This window comes from Camelus ferus, chromosome 24 (genome assembly GCF_009834535.1).
Source record: "Camelus ferus isolate YT-003-E chromosome 24, BCGSAC_Cfer_1.0, whole genome shotgun sequence".
Lineage (NCBI taxonomy): Eukaryota > Metazoa > Chordata > Mammalia > Artiodactyla > Camelidae > Camelus > Camelus ferus.
In genome coordinates this window covers 3,131,809-3,149,517 of record NC_045719.1, presented here as the reverse complement: position 1 = coordinate 3,149,517, position 17,709 = coordinate 3,131,809, and the positions used below count along the sequence as shown (strand labels likewise).

The 17,709-nt window shown below is 43.2% G+C and overlaps 1 protein-coding gene across 3 annotated transcripts in view; it reads left to right on the top strand.

Moving 5' to 3' along the window:
- PTPRM (protein tyrosine phosphatase receptor type M) overlaps positions 1-17,709 on the top strand; it is a 604,888-nt gene that overhangs the window by 238,040 nt on the left and 349,139 nt on the right. For all 3 annotated transcript variants that reach the window (XM_032467107.1, XM_032467106.1, XM_032467108.1), the window contains exons 3-4: positions 959-1,230; positions 12,456-12,534. In XM_032467107.1, coding sequence (XP_032322998.1) covers positions 959-1,230; positions 12,456-12,534 — 351 coding nt within the window. The remainder of the gene's footprint in view (positions 1-958; positions 1,231-12,455; positions 12,535-17,709) is intronic.

The window sequence follows — 17,709 nt, the reverse complement described above, 5'->3', positions numbered from 1 at the left end:
ATCTTGTTACTGAGTCCAAACTCGTTCTGCTCGCACCGCACAGCAGGCCAATAAATCAGAGACAAGGTGTTGGGGCAAGGAATAGCGACTTTATTCGGAAAGCCAGCAGATGGAGAAGATGGTAGACGTGTGTCCTAGACAATCATCCTGCCCGAATTAGAATTCAGGCTTCTTTTACACTGAAAGGGGAGGGAGTAGAGTCTTGGTTCTGATCAGCCTCTAGAGGGGATGTGTTCATTTCTTCCTCCCTGCAACCATTCTCAGGCAGGTCTGGTCAGGATGTTTCCCGTGAGCTAACCAAAGGTATTTTAGCTTAATGCTCGTTTGCCTGGGAGGCAGGGTTCCCAGAGATGGGCCATTATGTATAACTTAAGCTTATAGGCCAAACCCCTTTAGTGATTAACAAGCAAGAGAATACGAAGGTTAAAGTGGAAGAAGCATGTCAAACATAGAGTCAGGTTTGTTCTTCCCGTTAGAGTCTTGGAGTGGCTGTGATTCCTCGGTGATGGTGCCATTACAGAAGAGCATCGTCCAGAGATGCTGGAAAAGTTAAATATCTGTGTAGCCCAGAATGGTAGCAAGTGGCCCCATGTGGTTATTGAGCACCTGAAATGTGGCTGGTGTGGCTGAGGACCTCAACTTCCGATATTCTGGAATTTTAATTAATTACAAAAAACTGCATGTGGCTACTGACCACCAGATCGATCCATGCAGATCTGCAAACTAGGCATATTCCCATCATCTGGGAGACTAATTGCAGTAACATCAAAGGGCTTTGCCACCCACTGGTCTTGAGCACACTTTGGGGAGGAAAAAGGTGTGAAGAGATACAACTTTCAAAGCCACGGTAAGATGTGTGGAATTGCAGTGTCAACCCAAGGAAGCGATGGTGGCTTTTCAGAAATGAGCAGAAGGCAGTGTCTCGGGTTGTGACTGTCCTTTGATTTTCTCCTCACAGGCTCTTTCATGTTGGTGAACACGTCCGGGAGGTCAGAGGGACAGAGAGCCCACCTGCTCTTACCTCAGCTCAAAGAGAATGACACCCACTGCATTGATTTTCACTACTTTGTATCCAGCAAGAGTAATTCTGCTCCCGGGTTCCTCAATGTCTATGTGAAGGTCAACAGCGGGCCTCTGGGGAGCCCGATCTGGAACGTATCTGGAGACCCGAACCGCACCTGGAACAGGGCTGAACTGGCCATTAGTACTTTCTGGCCCAACTTCTATCAGGTGAGCCCTTTATTTTCAGTTCTGACGCATCCTCTAACTTGTGAAACTATCCACTGTTTTTATGTTGGTATAAGCAGAGAATGTGCAAGAAGTGTTGGTATTTTTAGACCAATGGAAGGAAAGCTTAGGCTAAGTGATGGGAGTGTATGAAGGTTTTGTTTGTATGTTACCTGGAGAAATGAGTACAAAGCACCATTCACACCTCCTTCTGTGGATATTGACTTCAGAAAATAAAAGCAGCAGTCTGCAGCAGGGCAGGAAGTGCTAGCTGCAAGGACATTTTACTTTCTCTGTTAAGTAGCCGTGTCTGGCCCAGGGAGACAGAGCCCCTGATGGCAGAAGCAGCAGCCCCTTCTTCCAGAGCTGCATCTCAGGAGTCGTGGGTCATTAAGACGGGAGCCCTCGTGGGGGGCCGCTGGTGAGATGCAGGGCCCTGTAAGCAATGGGAAGAAAATGCCTTATAGACCGAGTTCTTGTCATGGGAGGGGATGCTCCTGGAACTATTCTGTTGGGACTCACATTTCTCAGCTGGAGTGTGCATTTAAAGTGACAGAAGGGTGGAGGCCAGGAGCAGTTAGGAAGTGGTGCAAAGCAGTCGCGGCGTGTGCCTGCTTGTATCACGAGAGCATCCTCACTCGCAGTCCACCTGGGGAACTTCGTGACGATGGCGTTCCTTGCTCTTTCTCCGTAATCCATGGCCTCTTTAAAAATAACTTCCTATTAGGAACACTTAATTAATTTCAGGCTGGGAGAACTGCTTATTTTGCTTTTGTTTTTCTTAATTCCTTTGGCTCACCCAGAAGCCAATGGGAACATGTATCCAAGACCCCCTCTCATGGTTAATTGAGACGCTTCGTGAGACATAGTAGGGGAGACTGGGTCTTCTCAAGGGCTGCTGTTGTCTGAGTGGTGTGAGCGGCCCCCAGGAACCCACTCCACAGGTTCGGTGTATGTTAGGGAAGATACATGAATCCCACGAGCTCTTTTGTCCCTGGACTTCATAATGGCGCTAAGCGGGCTGCAGATTTCTTGCCTAATTTATCTTTGTTCCCTTGTACCTGCAACAGTTTCTGGTATTTAAACATTTCTTCAGTGGAAATGAAGGGGTAGTGAAAGCTCTGTTAGTACACATGTAAATTGTTAAAGTCCTTTTAGAGTGCACTTTGGCAATATATTTTAAAGGTGTTAAAAAATTTAGAGAGGTCTAATTTTAGCAAGCTGCTGTTAGAAATTCATCCTAAGGAAATAATGAAGAGTCGTTGCAAATAATTAGCGGCAAAGATATTCATGGCCATATATTTATAATAATGAAAAGTCAGAAACAGCATTGCATTTCTAAACAATAGCGGATTAGTTAATGTATGCTACCTCAGTACAAAAATTCATTTTGCTACCATTAAGAATAACATTATGGAAGATCATTTAATGATGTATCCAAGCTTAGGATATTAAGTGGAAAAAAACTGGTATAAAATAGTAAAGCAATATGTTAAATTCTATTGTTTAAATTACATATATATGTGTGTGTGTGTGTGTGTGTGTGTGTATGTATATATATATATATATATATATATATATATATATATATATGTAAATATATAAAACTAAACTACATGGTGAGATAAATATATTAAAAAGTGGTATCTCCCCAGCTAGTGACTTGAATTTTTCTTTCTGTCATCTGTCATAGTCTAATATTTCCCCAAGGTACGTATACTGTTTCTATTTATAAAACAAAAAAGAATAAAAGATATTTTTTTCTTCCAGAGGGAAAAGGCCCTATTTAATAAATATCCTTCTTTTTTATAAATGTATTGATAACCAGTCAGTGGTATAATTCAAAACTATGGCCTTTGGGACAAAGTTTCTTCTTTTGTAGGAGTAAATGGAAACAGGGAGGTGGGTTTGGCTAAGCCAGGCTTCCCAAGGCTTTGTATGGTGGGCTCAGCTAAGAGGCTGAAATGTTTTTTAGAAAGTTCTTTTGGAGGAGACCTTCCCACAGGAGGGAAAGCCTGGCCAGTTCCCCTCTGGAGCCTGCACCAGACACCCCTTGGTTTCCAGGCGTCTGCTGAACTGAGGCCAGTTCATGTCATGGGAGGGGCTGCACTTGGGAATGTTCTGCTGGGACCCGCATTTCCCAACTGGAGTGGGCATTTAAAGTGATGGAGGGGTGGGGGCCAGGAGCAGTTAGGAAGTAGTGCAAAGCAGTCCTGGCAAGTGCCTGCCTGCATCACGGCCACTCCTGGATGAGATCAGAAGGTGTATACCAAGGGAGCTCTCCTGGAACCCTCCACAGCCACCAGAGCCTGGTGCATTGGCTTCGCTTTGATCCTGGCTACGACCCAAATCTTACATTTTTATTTTGCTTTTGTCTTTGTCAGCTCAAGCTGCTGTGACGAAACAGCAAAACAAAGCAAACAAACAAAAAACAGACTGGGTGGCTCACACAACAGACATTTTTTCTTAGCCCTGGAGGCTGGGAAGTCTCAGACCAAGGTGTCTGCAGAGTGACTGTTGAGGACTGAGTTCCCAGCTTGTAGAGGCCACCTGGTCTTTGTGTCCACATGGCCTCTCCACTTGTGTACATGGTCTCCCTTCTTCTTCTTATAGGGGTGCTAACCCCGTTATGGGGATCTACCTTCGTGACCTCATCTAACCCTCATTACCTCTCTGATGCTCCGTCTCCAAGTTCTATCACCTTGGGGATTAGAGTTGCAACACAGAAATGTGGAGGAGACAACATCCAGTCCAGATTAGCCTTTAACACACCTGGATGTGACAGTCAGAATTAAAGGAACGATTTAATTTATCAACAATCTTAGGAGATCAGCCTTCAAAAAGAACTTATTGAATTTATCAGACTACAGTGGGCCCTTGAATAACGTGGGGCTTAGGGATGCTGACCACTCACACGGGTGAATGTCCCCCCTGTAACTTTTGACTCCCGCCAAAACTTCGCCACTGTTGACTGGGAGCTTCACTGATCACGTAAACAAAATACGATTCACACGTATTTTGCATGTTATGTGTGCTATGTCCTGTGTTCTTACAATTAAGTAAGCTAGACAGAAGAAAATGTCCCTAAGAAAGTCATCAGGAAGAGAAAGTACGCCTACAGCACCATGTTGTATTTATCACTATCTTGCGTTTACATCATCTGGTTACCAGTGCATTGTCTGTCAGTCCCTGCGCCAGTATTGTTTTATACGATACAAAACACTGTAGATGCTGTATGGATTACTACCCCTTGACAACAATAATGGAAAGATAATGCGAAAAATAAATTCATATGTATTTACAGGTGTAACAACTCATGCACTGATAATGAGTAAGCAGCAGTCTGATTGCTCTAGGGTCGCCTAGTGTAATGGGTGCTTCACCATAGCCAAGCCTCTGCGCTCATGAATGGATTGTTACAGAATGTTTATGGCATACAGTATTGTGTCCTATTCATAAGACAGTATTGGAAACATTGATATATTTAAAAACAATACACCTGTTGATGATAGTCTGCTGTTCAGCTTCTCCAATTATTAGAGAGAGAGGCATGCTGTACAGTAATGAAATTCTTCCATAGCAAAGTTATAAAACAGTAAGGAAACAAACACATTGTTAATTTGATATTCACTATCACTCACCATATGCCTGTCAGGATAGGCTAGTATCTACATATATTTTATGCATTGATGACATACCTCAATTTTTCTAAATTATTTTCTATATTTCTGGGCCATGCGGTTCATCTGCAAGTTTTTTCGAGTTGTTGCAGTCCTCCACAAATTTTACAACGTATTTATTGAAAAAAATCCGCATATAAGTAGACACACAGGGTACAAACCCTTATTGTGCATGGGTCAACTGTATATTGAGAGTAAAGGGGTCCTGCCTATCAGACCATTGTTAGTTTCCATGAGTTCTTGAGCTCTTTTGAATAAAATATTCTGCCTTCCCAGTTGTGAGCCTCTGACCGTAAACCCCCAGCTGCCCTACTTCCCACTGTGACCTCACCTGTTCCTGAGCAGTGGGTGATTTACCGCATTCAGTTGGAACTTAATTCTTATTAGAGCTTTTTGGTTCGCTGGGTGATTCACTCAGTGGCTTTATACTTGGGATTTAAAGGTGGATTTGTAGAGGTTCTTTAATCCAGTGTTGCCAAGTCCTTAAGAATCTGGTGATCAGCGTTTGTTAAGCATTTGGATCCACTGAAAATACATTTGTTCATTTAATTCCTAAGCAGTCTACGCAGGCCTCAGCCTTCAAAGTTTTAGAGGCATAGGTAAGGTGGTGCTTCTCTCTCATAGTCATTACCCTAATAGTAACGTAAGCTGTTGGGTAAATGACGCTCTACAGAGGATGCAGGAGGGATGTCAGTGGGAAGGTTCCCACGTGTTGAGCGATTGACTTTAAAATCATCATGTAGAATGTGAATGATGTTCCCAGTTGGGAGGAGAAGGCTGAATTGTTTTAACAGAGGTGAAGGGGAAGGGGAACAGTTACCAAATTCTCTTTCCACCCCTGGTCTGAGATGTCAGCCTAACTGGAGATGATCAGAATTAAAAAAAAAAAGGGCCAGAAAAGTCAGCCGTCTGTGTTCGGGCAGCACCGCCCTGAGCAGGGCCTCCCTGCTGCACCCGTGGGGCACGCCCACCCTCACTGAGGAAACGACTGTTGGATCCTGAGGTTCTTGAAAACCTGAGTCATGCACACGCCATCTGCTTGCTAATCAGTTTCCCAGATAGATTTCTTCTCAAGGAGTTTTGCACTAGCCTGCGGACGTGCTTCTGCTTTCTGTGACTGTTCTGCTTCTAATTGCAGAATATAAAAGAATGTTTTCCTGGCATCACATATGTGTGCATGTATGTGACATTTTCTTTTATGAATGTAGTCAGGAAAAGTCAGTACCCAAATGATGCCTTCCTAGGATTCAGATAGGCTGTTTCTGGGACCAAAAGCTGAGGATGAAATAATAGGATGTGGACACCGAAAGGAAGTGATACCTCTGAGACCCTCTCTCAGCGCACAGGGACTTGGCTTCCTCCCACGTCCCATCGGTGCACAGGCCACAGGGTACATTGTAGAGATCTGACAAGGTACTGTGACGTGCATGTCTGCTTGAAATACTAGTGTATCAGAGTATTTCATCTTCCTATAGTACTTTGTTCCTGTAAGACGCTTTTCACACTTTTTAAAATAGGTTGGGAGGGAGGGTATAGCTCAGCAGTAGAGAGTGTGCTTAGCATGTGCGAGGCTCTGGTCCCATCCCCAGTACCTCCACTGAAATAAAAATTAAATAAGTAAATAAACTTAATTACCTCCTCCCCCTGCCAGAAGAAAATCTTAAAGAAAATGAATTTTTAAAAAATAAATGAAGTAGGTTTGATATAATGAATGAGGGTGGATGAATTGTCTTTTAAAGGAATTTCACATTGCGTACAATTGGCAGCATTACAGTGCAGTAAAGGAACGTGTGCTTTGGGTCAGGAAGGACTGGACTTGAACATGAGCTCTGTTTTCTTGGGCACCTTAAACTTACTGACCCTCCCTAATTGTGGGACGAAGTGTAAAGATAGTGCAGGGTGCGACGATGATGGAAAATCACATTTGGGACATTCCAGTCTCTCAGGAAATGGTGGTAGTTGATTGAGATTCAGATTTGTGGGGGGAAAAAAAGGGAATTGGCTGATAGTTGAGTGCTTTCTCCTGCTAAGTCACTCCTCAGATGTGTTTGGTGGCATGGCCAAAGTTGTGCGGTGAAGAAGGGTACCAGGAACAAATCCTTCAGTGGAACTCTGGGTGAAACGGCATGAACCAAGTCCCTTTTCGCCAGAACCTTCTAACACATTAGCACTGGAGCTGCTGCCCTGCTGCCCTGGGCTCTGCCTGCCCCGTGGGAGCAGGTGCTCTGGGCGCATGAGCAGGAGCTGCCCCTTCCCCTCCCGCACTGGGAGCCTGTGATTAACACACACACACACACTACTGTGTATAAAATAGATAAACAGCAAGGACCTACTGTACAGCATGAGGAACTGTATTCGATTTCTTATAATGAGCCTAATGGAAAAGAAATGGGAAAAAATTATACATATGTACATATATGTATAAATGAATTGCTTTGCTATATACCTGAAACTAACACTGTAAATCGACTGTGCTTCAATAAAAAATAAGAATAAAAAAAAAAGGAAGAATAGTTATTCCCAGGGCCAATTTATGACTATTGTGGGCCCCAGGCACTTTCATCCATTAAATACATTTAAAATTACAAAAAAAAAAAAAAAAAAAAAAGAATGTCCATTTCTCACTCCATTTTGGCTGCAGAATATTGAGCTGTTTCTCATCTGAGTTGGAATCTGAATCTTGAAGCTGTTGGCTTTGGGGAGGTTTTCAGTACAACTGAATACAGCTGCCCCGTGTGCTTTGTTGGTAAACATAGCAGGTTCTCCTGGCATCTCTTGTTTTCATAACCTTTCTCCTTACAGTATTTTTATTAGCATTTGTGGAGTTTCAAAACATTTATTTTTGTTTGTTTGTTTTTATTACTTTTACTTTTTTGTTGAAGTTGATTTCATTTGTAGTCGATTTACAATGTTGTTTTAATTTCTGGTGTACAGCACAGTGATTCAGTTGTATATATATATATATATATATTCCTTTTCATATTCTTTTTCATTATAGTCCATTACAAAGTATTGAACAGAGTTCCCTGTGCTGCACAGCAGGACCTTGTTGTTTATCTGTTTTATATGTAGTAGTTTGTATCTGCAAATCCCTAACTCCCAGTTTATCCCTCCCCACCCGTTTCTCCCCTTGGTGACCATACCTTTGTTTTCTATGTCTGTGAGTCTGTCTCTTCAAAACGTGTCTTAGCGGAATAAAGGGTTCTTGCCACAGTAGTCATTTTATGGGGCTTTTCCTATTTATGGAAGAATATTCTGCAGGTATACATCACAATGGTAACCTGCTCAGAAAACAGCTAATTACAAGTTAATTACTGTTCATTAACACACAAATTGTCAAGTATGTGGTGATTAAGACGTATTTCATTCCTTAATTAGTGTTTGTCCTAACTGCTGCCACCTAGACCCCAGCCCCCTGCTGGGGGGCGGTGTGAGCCGTGCCTGCTCCCCACTCTCACCAGGGCCCCTGGGCTGCAGCATCTGCTTCCTTGATTTAGACACTGACTTTTGCCATCTAAGAATAGTGTATTCCTCTCACGAGCACCCTTTTGCTTTATTGTGCTGATCAAAAAAAAAAGGTTTTACTTTGATTTTGTTTCTTCCTCCTCCTCTCTCCTTTCCCCCCTCCCACCCTCACCAGCTTCCAGAGACCTCCTGTGGGTTCCTCTGGGTTCCTAACCCCACGTGCACCTGGAGACGCCCCTGGATGCTCACATTCACTGCCTTTCTCCCTACTTTTGGATTCAGTGATTCTGAGTCCCGTCAGAAGCCAGGAGGGCAGTGATCTTTCATACAAATGAAAGTGATCTTTAATACAAAATTTTTGCTTTGAAAAGATGCACAAATGGCCTTGAAATAACTCCCCCAGGCCCCTCCATAAAGGGGCTGTGCCAGGCAGTAGGCAGTGACCAGAGGGATGTCAGGGTTAAGCCACGGGAGATGACAGTCTTCTGGTTGCTCGAGAGCCTCCTGTTAAAATGAACACCTTAGATGCACTGACCGGCCCTGGGCGGAGGGGAGCAGTCATCCCAGCACTCAGTTCTCTGCACACTGGGGACACCAAGTGGCCAGCGCTTTGGGGGAGGCTAAGCCAAGGTGACCCTTTACCTGTTGGACGTCTTCCGTGGTGACTGAGGGCTTGAGGCTATGGGAGAGACTCGATCTTTCTCGGCGTTCACATTGTGTTCCCACCTTTACTCTTACACGGCAGCCTCGGTTGCTCAGCATTAGGGGCCCCCAGCCCACTTACTTTACTAGGAAGTCACAGAAGCCACACTGAGTGTGGCTGCAGTGCCACCTGCATTTGCTGCTCAAAGACGGTGTTGCAGATCCTCATGGGGGAGTGTTTTCCAAATTGCCTTTCAAGGAATGTTCAAAGGCACTAGTTGATCAAAAGGGAAGAAGCTCTGGTTTAAGTCAAGTTGAACTCATTTTGTGCTGCAAGCCTTTCAGAGCCGGGGAATCCGGGGGGACATGGGGCAGGGGCAGGTGCCTGGTTGGAGCGTGGACATCACTTCGGGCTTTAGCACAACATCTCCTAAGTCTAATGTTCACCGGAGCACACTTGGGAAATCCTGATATGTACCAATGGAAAAAATAGAACATTCCCTGACTCCATCAACCCTTTAGATATGGCTGTTATTCCAAATACGAGAGAATCGAATTGCTTCGTACCAAGTGCAAGACAATTGAATTGCTTTGTACCTCCAGAAGGGTGTGGGGAATTAGATGTGGCAGTGAAATATAACCCCGCCTCGAGCAGGAGAGCTATTCTAAGCTGTTGCCTCTGTCCTCTGCATTGTGTGCTTAAAACAGATGCGTGGTGTGTTGTAAGGGATCAGTGGGGACACACTGGGCTGTCACATTAGTGCACTCAGAGCTGCATGTAAGAAGCAGAGGGATTCACGCGACAGTTTTGTACCTTCAAAGATAATATTTTCTTTGTAATGCCTTATTTATTTGCAAAGCCTTACCCTATCCTGAACTTTCATTGTCATTCTGTACCTGGTGTTTGATGATTGAGGATAGGTACTTCTCGGGGCTAACACCTGACACTTCTGTATGGTCTGTGGCTTCCTGCTTATCTGCGCTTTTCCTTATAGCTTTCCTATTTTCTCCCATCTGCCTTCATTTTCTTACCTATTCCATTTTGTGGAATGGGCGTTTGAGCCGAGATTATGTCCCAACACGGTATGTTGGGTGTGAGAGCACAAGTGACTTGTCTTTTTGCTCATTAGTTGCTATCGAGAGGATCTCAAATTAGATTTAATGTTCAGTAAACCATCTGGACTTGAGAGAAAAAAAGACGAAGTCATTTCAGAACAGCCTAAATGAATAAGCATGACAAAGCCCCAAGAATTATCTCTATTGTGCATCTTCCTGTCCTTTGAATGCCTTCAACTTAGAGAAAGGTGGTTTTTCCTTTACTTCGATGACATGTCCTTGCAAACAAATGTTTCAGAGCTCTGTTCCTGATTTCTTTAAGGTCATTTGCATTGTGGTTTTGCTCTGATTCTTCACTGCAGAAACTTTTCTTTTCCTATATATGTTTTTGTTTTTTTATTTCACTTATTATGAAAAAGAAACCAACAGTTTTTTTACTGAGTACTTAGCTTTTTATTTAAACCAAAACCAGGCAGGAGCTACTAGGCTGTGTGGGAGGGCAGAGAGGCAGCACACAGTCCCCTCCGCCCCGGCACTGGCAGATGACCTTCCAGCGCTCCTGCCGCAGTGAGCATCGGTGATGGTCGGCACACACCTTTGCTTGCCTCACGCACAGCAAGGGGACAGGCAGCATACAGATCTGACTTTGCTCTTCCTGGAGGCAGGGAGCACCAGGTGTGCTGCGGTGTTAGCATGTTAGCATGTTTGGCAGACTCTGAAGGGAGCCTGACGTCGGACTCCTCACAGGCTGACATCCAGGATGGCTTTTCACAAGCAGAGGAGACAGCGCTAGTCGGTGGTATAACCAGTGGTTTCCTACCTGAGAGCAAATGGCTTTTCCCCAAGGCTCCAAAGACCCTCAGGCTGCAGCATCTTACCTCCTGAGATGTTGTTTGTTGAGTGATTGAATGAACATTGATTCTCTCTGGTGTGCATGTCTTTACATCCCATGACTGCATATAATAGCCGGGAACCACCAGCAAAAACGAGGTCGAGTCTTCCCAGTGGCCAAGAGTTTGGACAGAAATGGGTCTCGGTGTGAATCCAAACACACTAATGCTTCTCACTCGTGGCCATTATGTTTGGACCATCACAGTGAGCGCTGGGTCAGTAAACGCTGGACCGCTGCTTCTGTGGGAAATAGAGCATCAGTCCCGCGATGAGAGCCTCCGGTCATGACATTTTCATCCACCGATTGGTGCACAACCTGGGTTTATGTGTGTTTCTGTGAGGACACGTATTTAATGGATATACTGATCATTAACAGTGAACTCGGCCAGCAGCACTAGGCTCAGGCCTGAATGAAGCTTATCTAACACACGTTTTCTCTGCAAGACGCATCACAGTCTCCTTGTGCTTGGGAACGCCGGACATCACTGCAGCACCACGCTGGGGGCCTCACACAGCAACGTCACCAGTAAAAGGCACAAAAATGCAAAGAATGTGCAAATGTGGACTGGGATAAGGACGCTTGTTTGCGTCAGGAGAGGGGAATCTGGAAACCAGAGCCTCTCCATTCCCGACCTCTGTTGGGATGTGGACACCAGTCTCTGCCACTCTATCCGTGTCCACGGTGACCAAGCACGCTGTGCAAGTATTGGTTTGGGGGTTTTAGATAAATTATCAAGTAAGCAACTTCACAAACTCAGGCCAACAAATAATGAGGATTCATTATATTTTCTATTAATTAAGCCAAATTAAAAAAAAACCCACAAAACACGGAAAACGTAAGATGATGTAAGATTAACTACTGTGCAATGACAAAATTATACTTTTCCTGTATCCCCAACTCTCATTCTTCTTTTGATTTTCTCCTACCCATGAAAACTATAAAAACCATCCTTAGTTTGTGGACAGTACAGAAAAAGAGGTTGGGGCAGATTGGGCCCATTTGCTGTAGTTTGCCCACTCTTGTCTTAAAATTTATATTGTTAAAAGTATGTCATGTCAGAGGGAATCATGTGCTGTTTGTCCTGTGACTGGCTTACGAGGCTCAGGGTCATGTCCTCCTCCAGGTTTATCCATATCATAATGTAGCGTTGAAAATTTTTTGCCTTTTTTAAGGCTGAATAGTTTTCCATTGTATGTGTAGACCACATTTTGCTTATCCACTCATCTATCAGTGGACGGGTGGGTTCCGTCCATATTTCAGCTGATGTGATGACTTCTGCTGTGAGCTGCACAGTTTTATGGCATGCTAGGTTTGTGCCTCCACCACCCCCGTAGTTTTAGGCCCTTGGAGCATTGACTGGCGGATAATAGCCGTTTCATTTTGCGGGAAACACGAGTAGATGAGCGATTGAAACTACATGTCTTCTATATTGGATGTGTTGGTAAAAGTCAGACGAAATGAGTGAATAATGAAAATCTTTCTTAATTTTCCAGGTGGTTTTTGAAGTCATAACTTCTGGACATCCAGGCTACCTTGCTATTGATGAAGTCAAGGTGTTGGGACATCCATGTAGTAAGTTGCCTCAACTTTTCAACATCCGGGTCCATCTTTGGGGACATATTTAGGTTACAGATTAAAAGAAGGCACTACAACCTGGAGAAGTCGTCCTGCCCAGAGAGTCCCTGATGGGTCTCTAGGTGCTGCTTTGCTAGCCCAGAAGTTCAAAAACATGTATTTCGTGTGTGATGTCATTGTACATCTCTAAGTGTCTTTAAAATGAAAATCAGGAATGGGGGCTGAAGGAACATGTTGGTACGCTCAAATAGCCAAGCCCAGAATAGAGCTTCGGGAGCTGAGTGACCATAACTCAGCAAATGTGTGTCTGCGTGTGTGCGTGGGTGTGTGTGTTCATGTGTGTTTGTGCAAGAGTGTGTGCGTGTTTGGGTGCGGTATTTCCCATAAAAAGTAAAGTGCTCATAAAAAGTAAAGAAAGTCATGTTTGCCTTTTGTAAATTCTAATGAGTGGTATATACTGTACAAATGACTCTGTATGCTTTTTTTCACCCACTTAATATTTTATTTTGGGTTCAATCCCTTATATTGTACCATATGAATATACTACGTTCTATTTTTCTATGCATCTACGAACTTTCAGTCCCCACCCCCAGTTTTTGTACGACCATCGCGGCTCCCATGAGCATCCCAGCGTGCACCTCTGAGAACCTGCGCGGGGCTCATCGCTAGAGGCGGCATTGCTGGGATACGGGATAGAAACTTTTTTAGTTTCACTAGATGCTGCCAAATTGCTATGAAAAGTATCTGAGCAGTTGATATTCCCACCAGCATGGAAGTTTTATTTGCTCTATATCCTTGCCCAAAATTGATATTGTCAAACTTTAAATCTTTGAGCATCTTAGGGATGGCAGCCCGCCTTATTTTAAGGTTCCCCGGCAATAAAGAGAAATTGGCCCATTCAGATGATTCTGGATCTCTGCTGAAGGTCCCTCCCCAAATTCATAAGAGAATGATTGTGTCTACAGTGATATTAGAAATACAGACTCAGGCAGGAGTTCTGCTTTTGCTGCACGGGTTGAAGAGATGGTGTGCTCGCTCCCTGTGGGGGTTCCGGAGAAGCCTGGGTGGTTGTTATCCCATGGGGTATCAGGACCCCGTCGTCTGCTCCCGTCCAGTGGGGCTTTGCCCTCAGATCTTTAGCTGGTGCTCCAAGTGCAAGCCCGACAGTCACCCTGTTCATTACCAAGGCAGACGTTAACTTTGTAGTACATTGCACTGGCCTTTTCTTCTGTCAGCAAGACCTTTGAGTTGAAGAGGAATCTATCCCCCCTTTTCTTCCCGAAAAGACGAGTAAACAAGCACTGCTGTATCTAATGGGAACAGCAGGGCAAATTTAGGAAGCAGAATATAATTACCTGAGTTGGAACTTGGCCAAATCCTCAGAGTAATAGCCCCGGGCTTGGAAAAATGCCATGGGAACTTCTAATGTGTGTGATTGTCCAAGCCTCTGATTGGCCTCTTACCAGGCGATAAAAAGACGATAATACTGTAGGCATACTACGTGCTGATTGCTCCATTTCTCAGAGCAAAACTGGCCATGAGGCAGGTGTCACTGCTGCTCTGGGTGCAGGTGCAGTGGCCGCTGGCCAACAAAATAGCTCCTGAAATGTAGTCACTCCCATCCCACAGGATTTGAGTCACTGCCTTCAGGAAGATAGAAAGACTTAACGTTTTTTCCTTCTATCAGAGCCTTCCTGAAATGTGTCTCCTGCAGTTTTGTTCATTTCTCCCAAGCCCAGCTGCCTGCAGCCATAGAAATGGCGTTTATGGTGCGTCCTTTGGAGAATACTGGTGCTAATACCTAATTGGCTTTGCAAAGTGCTGTTGGGAGATACAGAATCACAGAACAGGCTCTGTCCTGAGGTGATGGATTGTACCATGACGTGTTGCACTGTGAGCTTTAAATGGTTTTGATGATAGCCTTTCTGTAGTTATTTTTTTCCTGAATCTCGAAGTTTATGGGGAAAACATGCAAATAAAGATTTTAAAGAAGGAAATCGTTTGGTCTTAAAATGGAAAGCTTTCTAATTTGTAGTCTAAGGAATTTCCTATCAAGACTTCTAAATAATAATCAATTATTTTGAAAGGCTGCTGCTCATTAAATTTACATTGTAAAGGAGCATAAATATTGCATATCTGAAAATGTGCTTTCCAAAAAGATGCAAAACTGCTCAACTGTATTTACTTTGCTCTAAAGGCTCCTGTTTGGATTCATATAGGTTTATGAGTAGGCATTATGACTTTTTTTTGAAAGTAGCTTTTCTGTTAAGATTATACAGTTGCTCATAAAATTGATTTTCGTGTAGGGCTGGTGAGGTGCAGGATCAGCCTGAAATGTAGAGATGGCTGTGCAGAACCAACAGCTCTCTGGCTTCGGACTACTTCTAATGAACAGAGATGATTTTTGTTATTTGGTATACAGGCAAAAAAAAATATATTTTGAGTTTGGTTCAATAATCCTAGTAGGAGAAACTGAAGAAGCATTTTTTCCACTTCGTAATGTTGTCTCCTGTTTTTAAGTCGGTTGTAACTTATGCACATGTGGGTATTACTGTGATTACTTTGTGGTGTATTTTGATATCTGACAAGCCTTGCAGCATTTTAACAGCACATGTCATGCAATTCATCCACTCCAGGGGTAGGCTTCAGTGGTTTTTAGTATATGCAAGAGTTGTATAACCATTACCACGGTCAGTTTCAGAACATTTCCATCACACCAGAATGAACCCCTGTCCCTGTTTTAACAGTCATTCTCCATTTCCCCCAGCCCCACCAGAAGCCTGGGCGACCACTAATGTGCGTTCTGTCCCTGTGGATTTGCTTTCTCTCCGTACTTTGATTCAGTGCGACCGTGGTCCTGTGTGTCTGTCTGCTTCCACTCAGCATAACATTTCGTGGTCCATCCAGGTTGTAGAGTGTATCAGTACTTCATTCTTTCCTAAGTCTAGTAATATTTCATTGTGTAACAGACCACACTTTCTCTTTATTCATCAACTGGAGGACAATCAAGTTGTTTCCAGCTCTTGGCTACTGTGAGTAATGCTGCTGTGGACATGTACGTACAGGCTTTTGCATGGACATTTGCTTTCAGTTCTCTTGGTTGTAGACTCAACAGTAGAGTTGCTGGATCACATGGTATCTGTATGTGTAGTATTTTGAGGAATTGTGAAATTGTTTTCCAAACTGGCTGCACCATTTTACACTCTGAGCGACACGATATGAAGGTTCTAATTCCTCCATGTTCTTGCCAATGTTTATCATTATCCGTCTTTTTGAATCACAGCCATCCTTGTGGGTTTGAAGTGGAATCTCTTTGTGGTTTTAGTTCTCTCATGGCTAATGATGTTGAGCAGCTTTTCATGTGCTTATTGGCAACTTTTATGTCTTTTTTTAAAAAGTAACTATTCAGATCCTTTTCCCATTTTTAACTGAGTTATTCATCTTTTACCATTGGGCTCTAAGAGTTTTTTAAATATATCTGGATACAGGTTCCTTTCAGATACATACTTCTCCCCAGTTGGTGGGTTATGTTTTCATTTTCTCGATGACGTCCTTTGCGGTACACAGGTTTTCATTTTAGCGAAGTCCCATGTTCTGCTTTGTCACTTGTGCTGCTTGCGTCATTTGCTGTTAATGCTTTGCTCATCCAAGATCAGAAAGGCTTACACTATAATTCCTTTAAGAGTTTTATAGTTTCAACTCTTACATAGAGGTCTGTGATCTGTTGTGAGTTAATATGTATATATGATTTAAGGAAGTGGTGTAACTTCAATCTTTTTGCATACGGATATCCAGTTACTCCTGCCCCACATGTTGAAAGATGTTCTTTCCCCACTGGAGTGTCTTGGCCTCTTTTGTTGAAAGTCAGTTGATATAAATGTAAAGGCTCATTTCTGGACACCTGGTTCCATCCCGTTGATCTACCTGTCTGTCCTCTGCCAGCACCGCACTTTTTTGACACAAACTTTGAAGTAAGTTTGAAATACGGATCTGTGAATCCTCCAACTTTGTTCTCCTTCTTAGTCTTGTCTTGTCTGTTCTGGGTCCCTTGCCTTTCCATATGAATTTTCAGAGAAACATACCAATTTCAGCCAAAAAGCCAGCTAAATTTTTGATAGGAGTTGCTTTGGGTGGGGGGTTATTGCCATCTTAACAATATTAGGTGTTCTGATCTATGAACATGGGCTGTTTTTCCTTTTATGCGCATCTTCTAAAATTTCCTTCAATACTGTTTATAGTGTTCAGGGTACAAATTTTATATTGATTTTTGTTAAATTTATTCCTATGTGTTTTATTTTGATGCTACTATAAGTGGAATTGTTTTCTCAATTTCAGTTTTGGATTTTTCATTGCACATGTATAGAAATACATTTTTTTGTGTTTGATTTTTGTGTATTGACCTTGTTTCCTGAGACCGTGTTGAACTTATTTATTATAAGCTCTGATTTTCCTGGATCCTTAGGATTTTCCAAACTGTCTCTTGTTTAAGCTGAGTTAGTTTTACATCCTATTTTTCAATCTGGATGCCTTTTGTTCTCTTTCTTGCCTAATGGTCATGGCTAGACCTCTGGGCCACGGCTGAGTAGAAGTAGGAAGAACACACATCCTCGTCGTGCCCCTGTCTTAGGAGGGGAACTTCTAGCCATTCACCATTAAGTGTGATGTCAGCTGCGGGTTTGAGTTTTTCTTAGATGCGTATTATCAGGAAGGACATTCTTTTTTATTCCTACTTGTATGAATCAATTATGAAAGGGTGTTGGATTTTAGCAAATGCTTTTTCTTTATCTAGGTAGGAGAAGAGAAAGTTCTCCCTGACCTTCTTAGGGTCCCTGGCTGGGTCTGAAATTTAAACTGGCAAAGACAGACAATGGGGAGGAAAGCATTCAGATGTATTTCGTGTGTGTTTTATGTGACACAGGAGCTCTGTAGGAAATGAGGACCCAAAGAAACAGACCTGAGTGTCTTTATTGCCAGTTTTGAGTGTATTTATGTTAGTTTTGACGAAGAGCAGGCATTCGTGGAGGAAAATGGTATGTTAAAGACTCAACAGCAAGCGTGGTAAACACGTCTTAAGACGTGTGTTCCAGTTCTTCTCAGTGTCCGTTTGTCTTTGGAGACAAGGATGCTCTTCCCTCTGGTAAAGAGAGGGCACCTCTCACATGACAGTTTGAT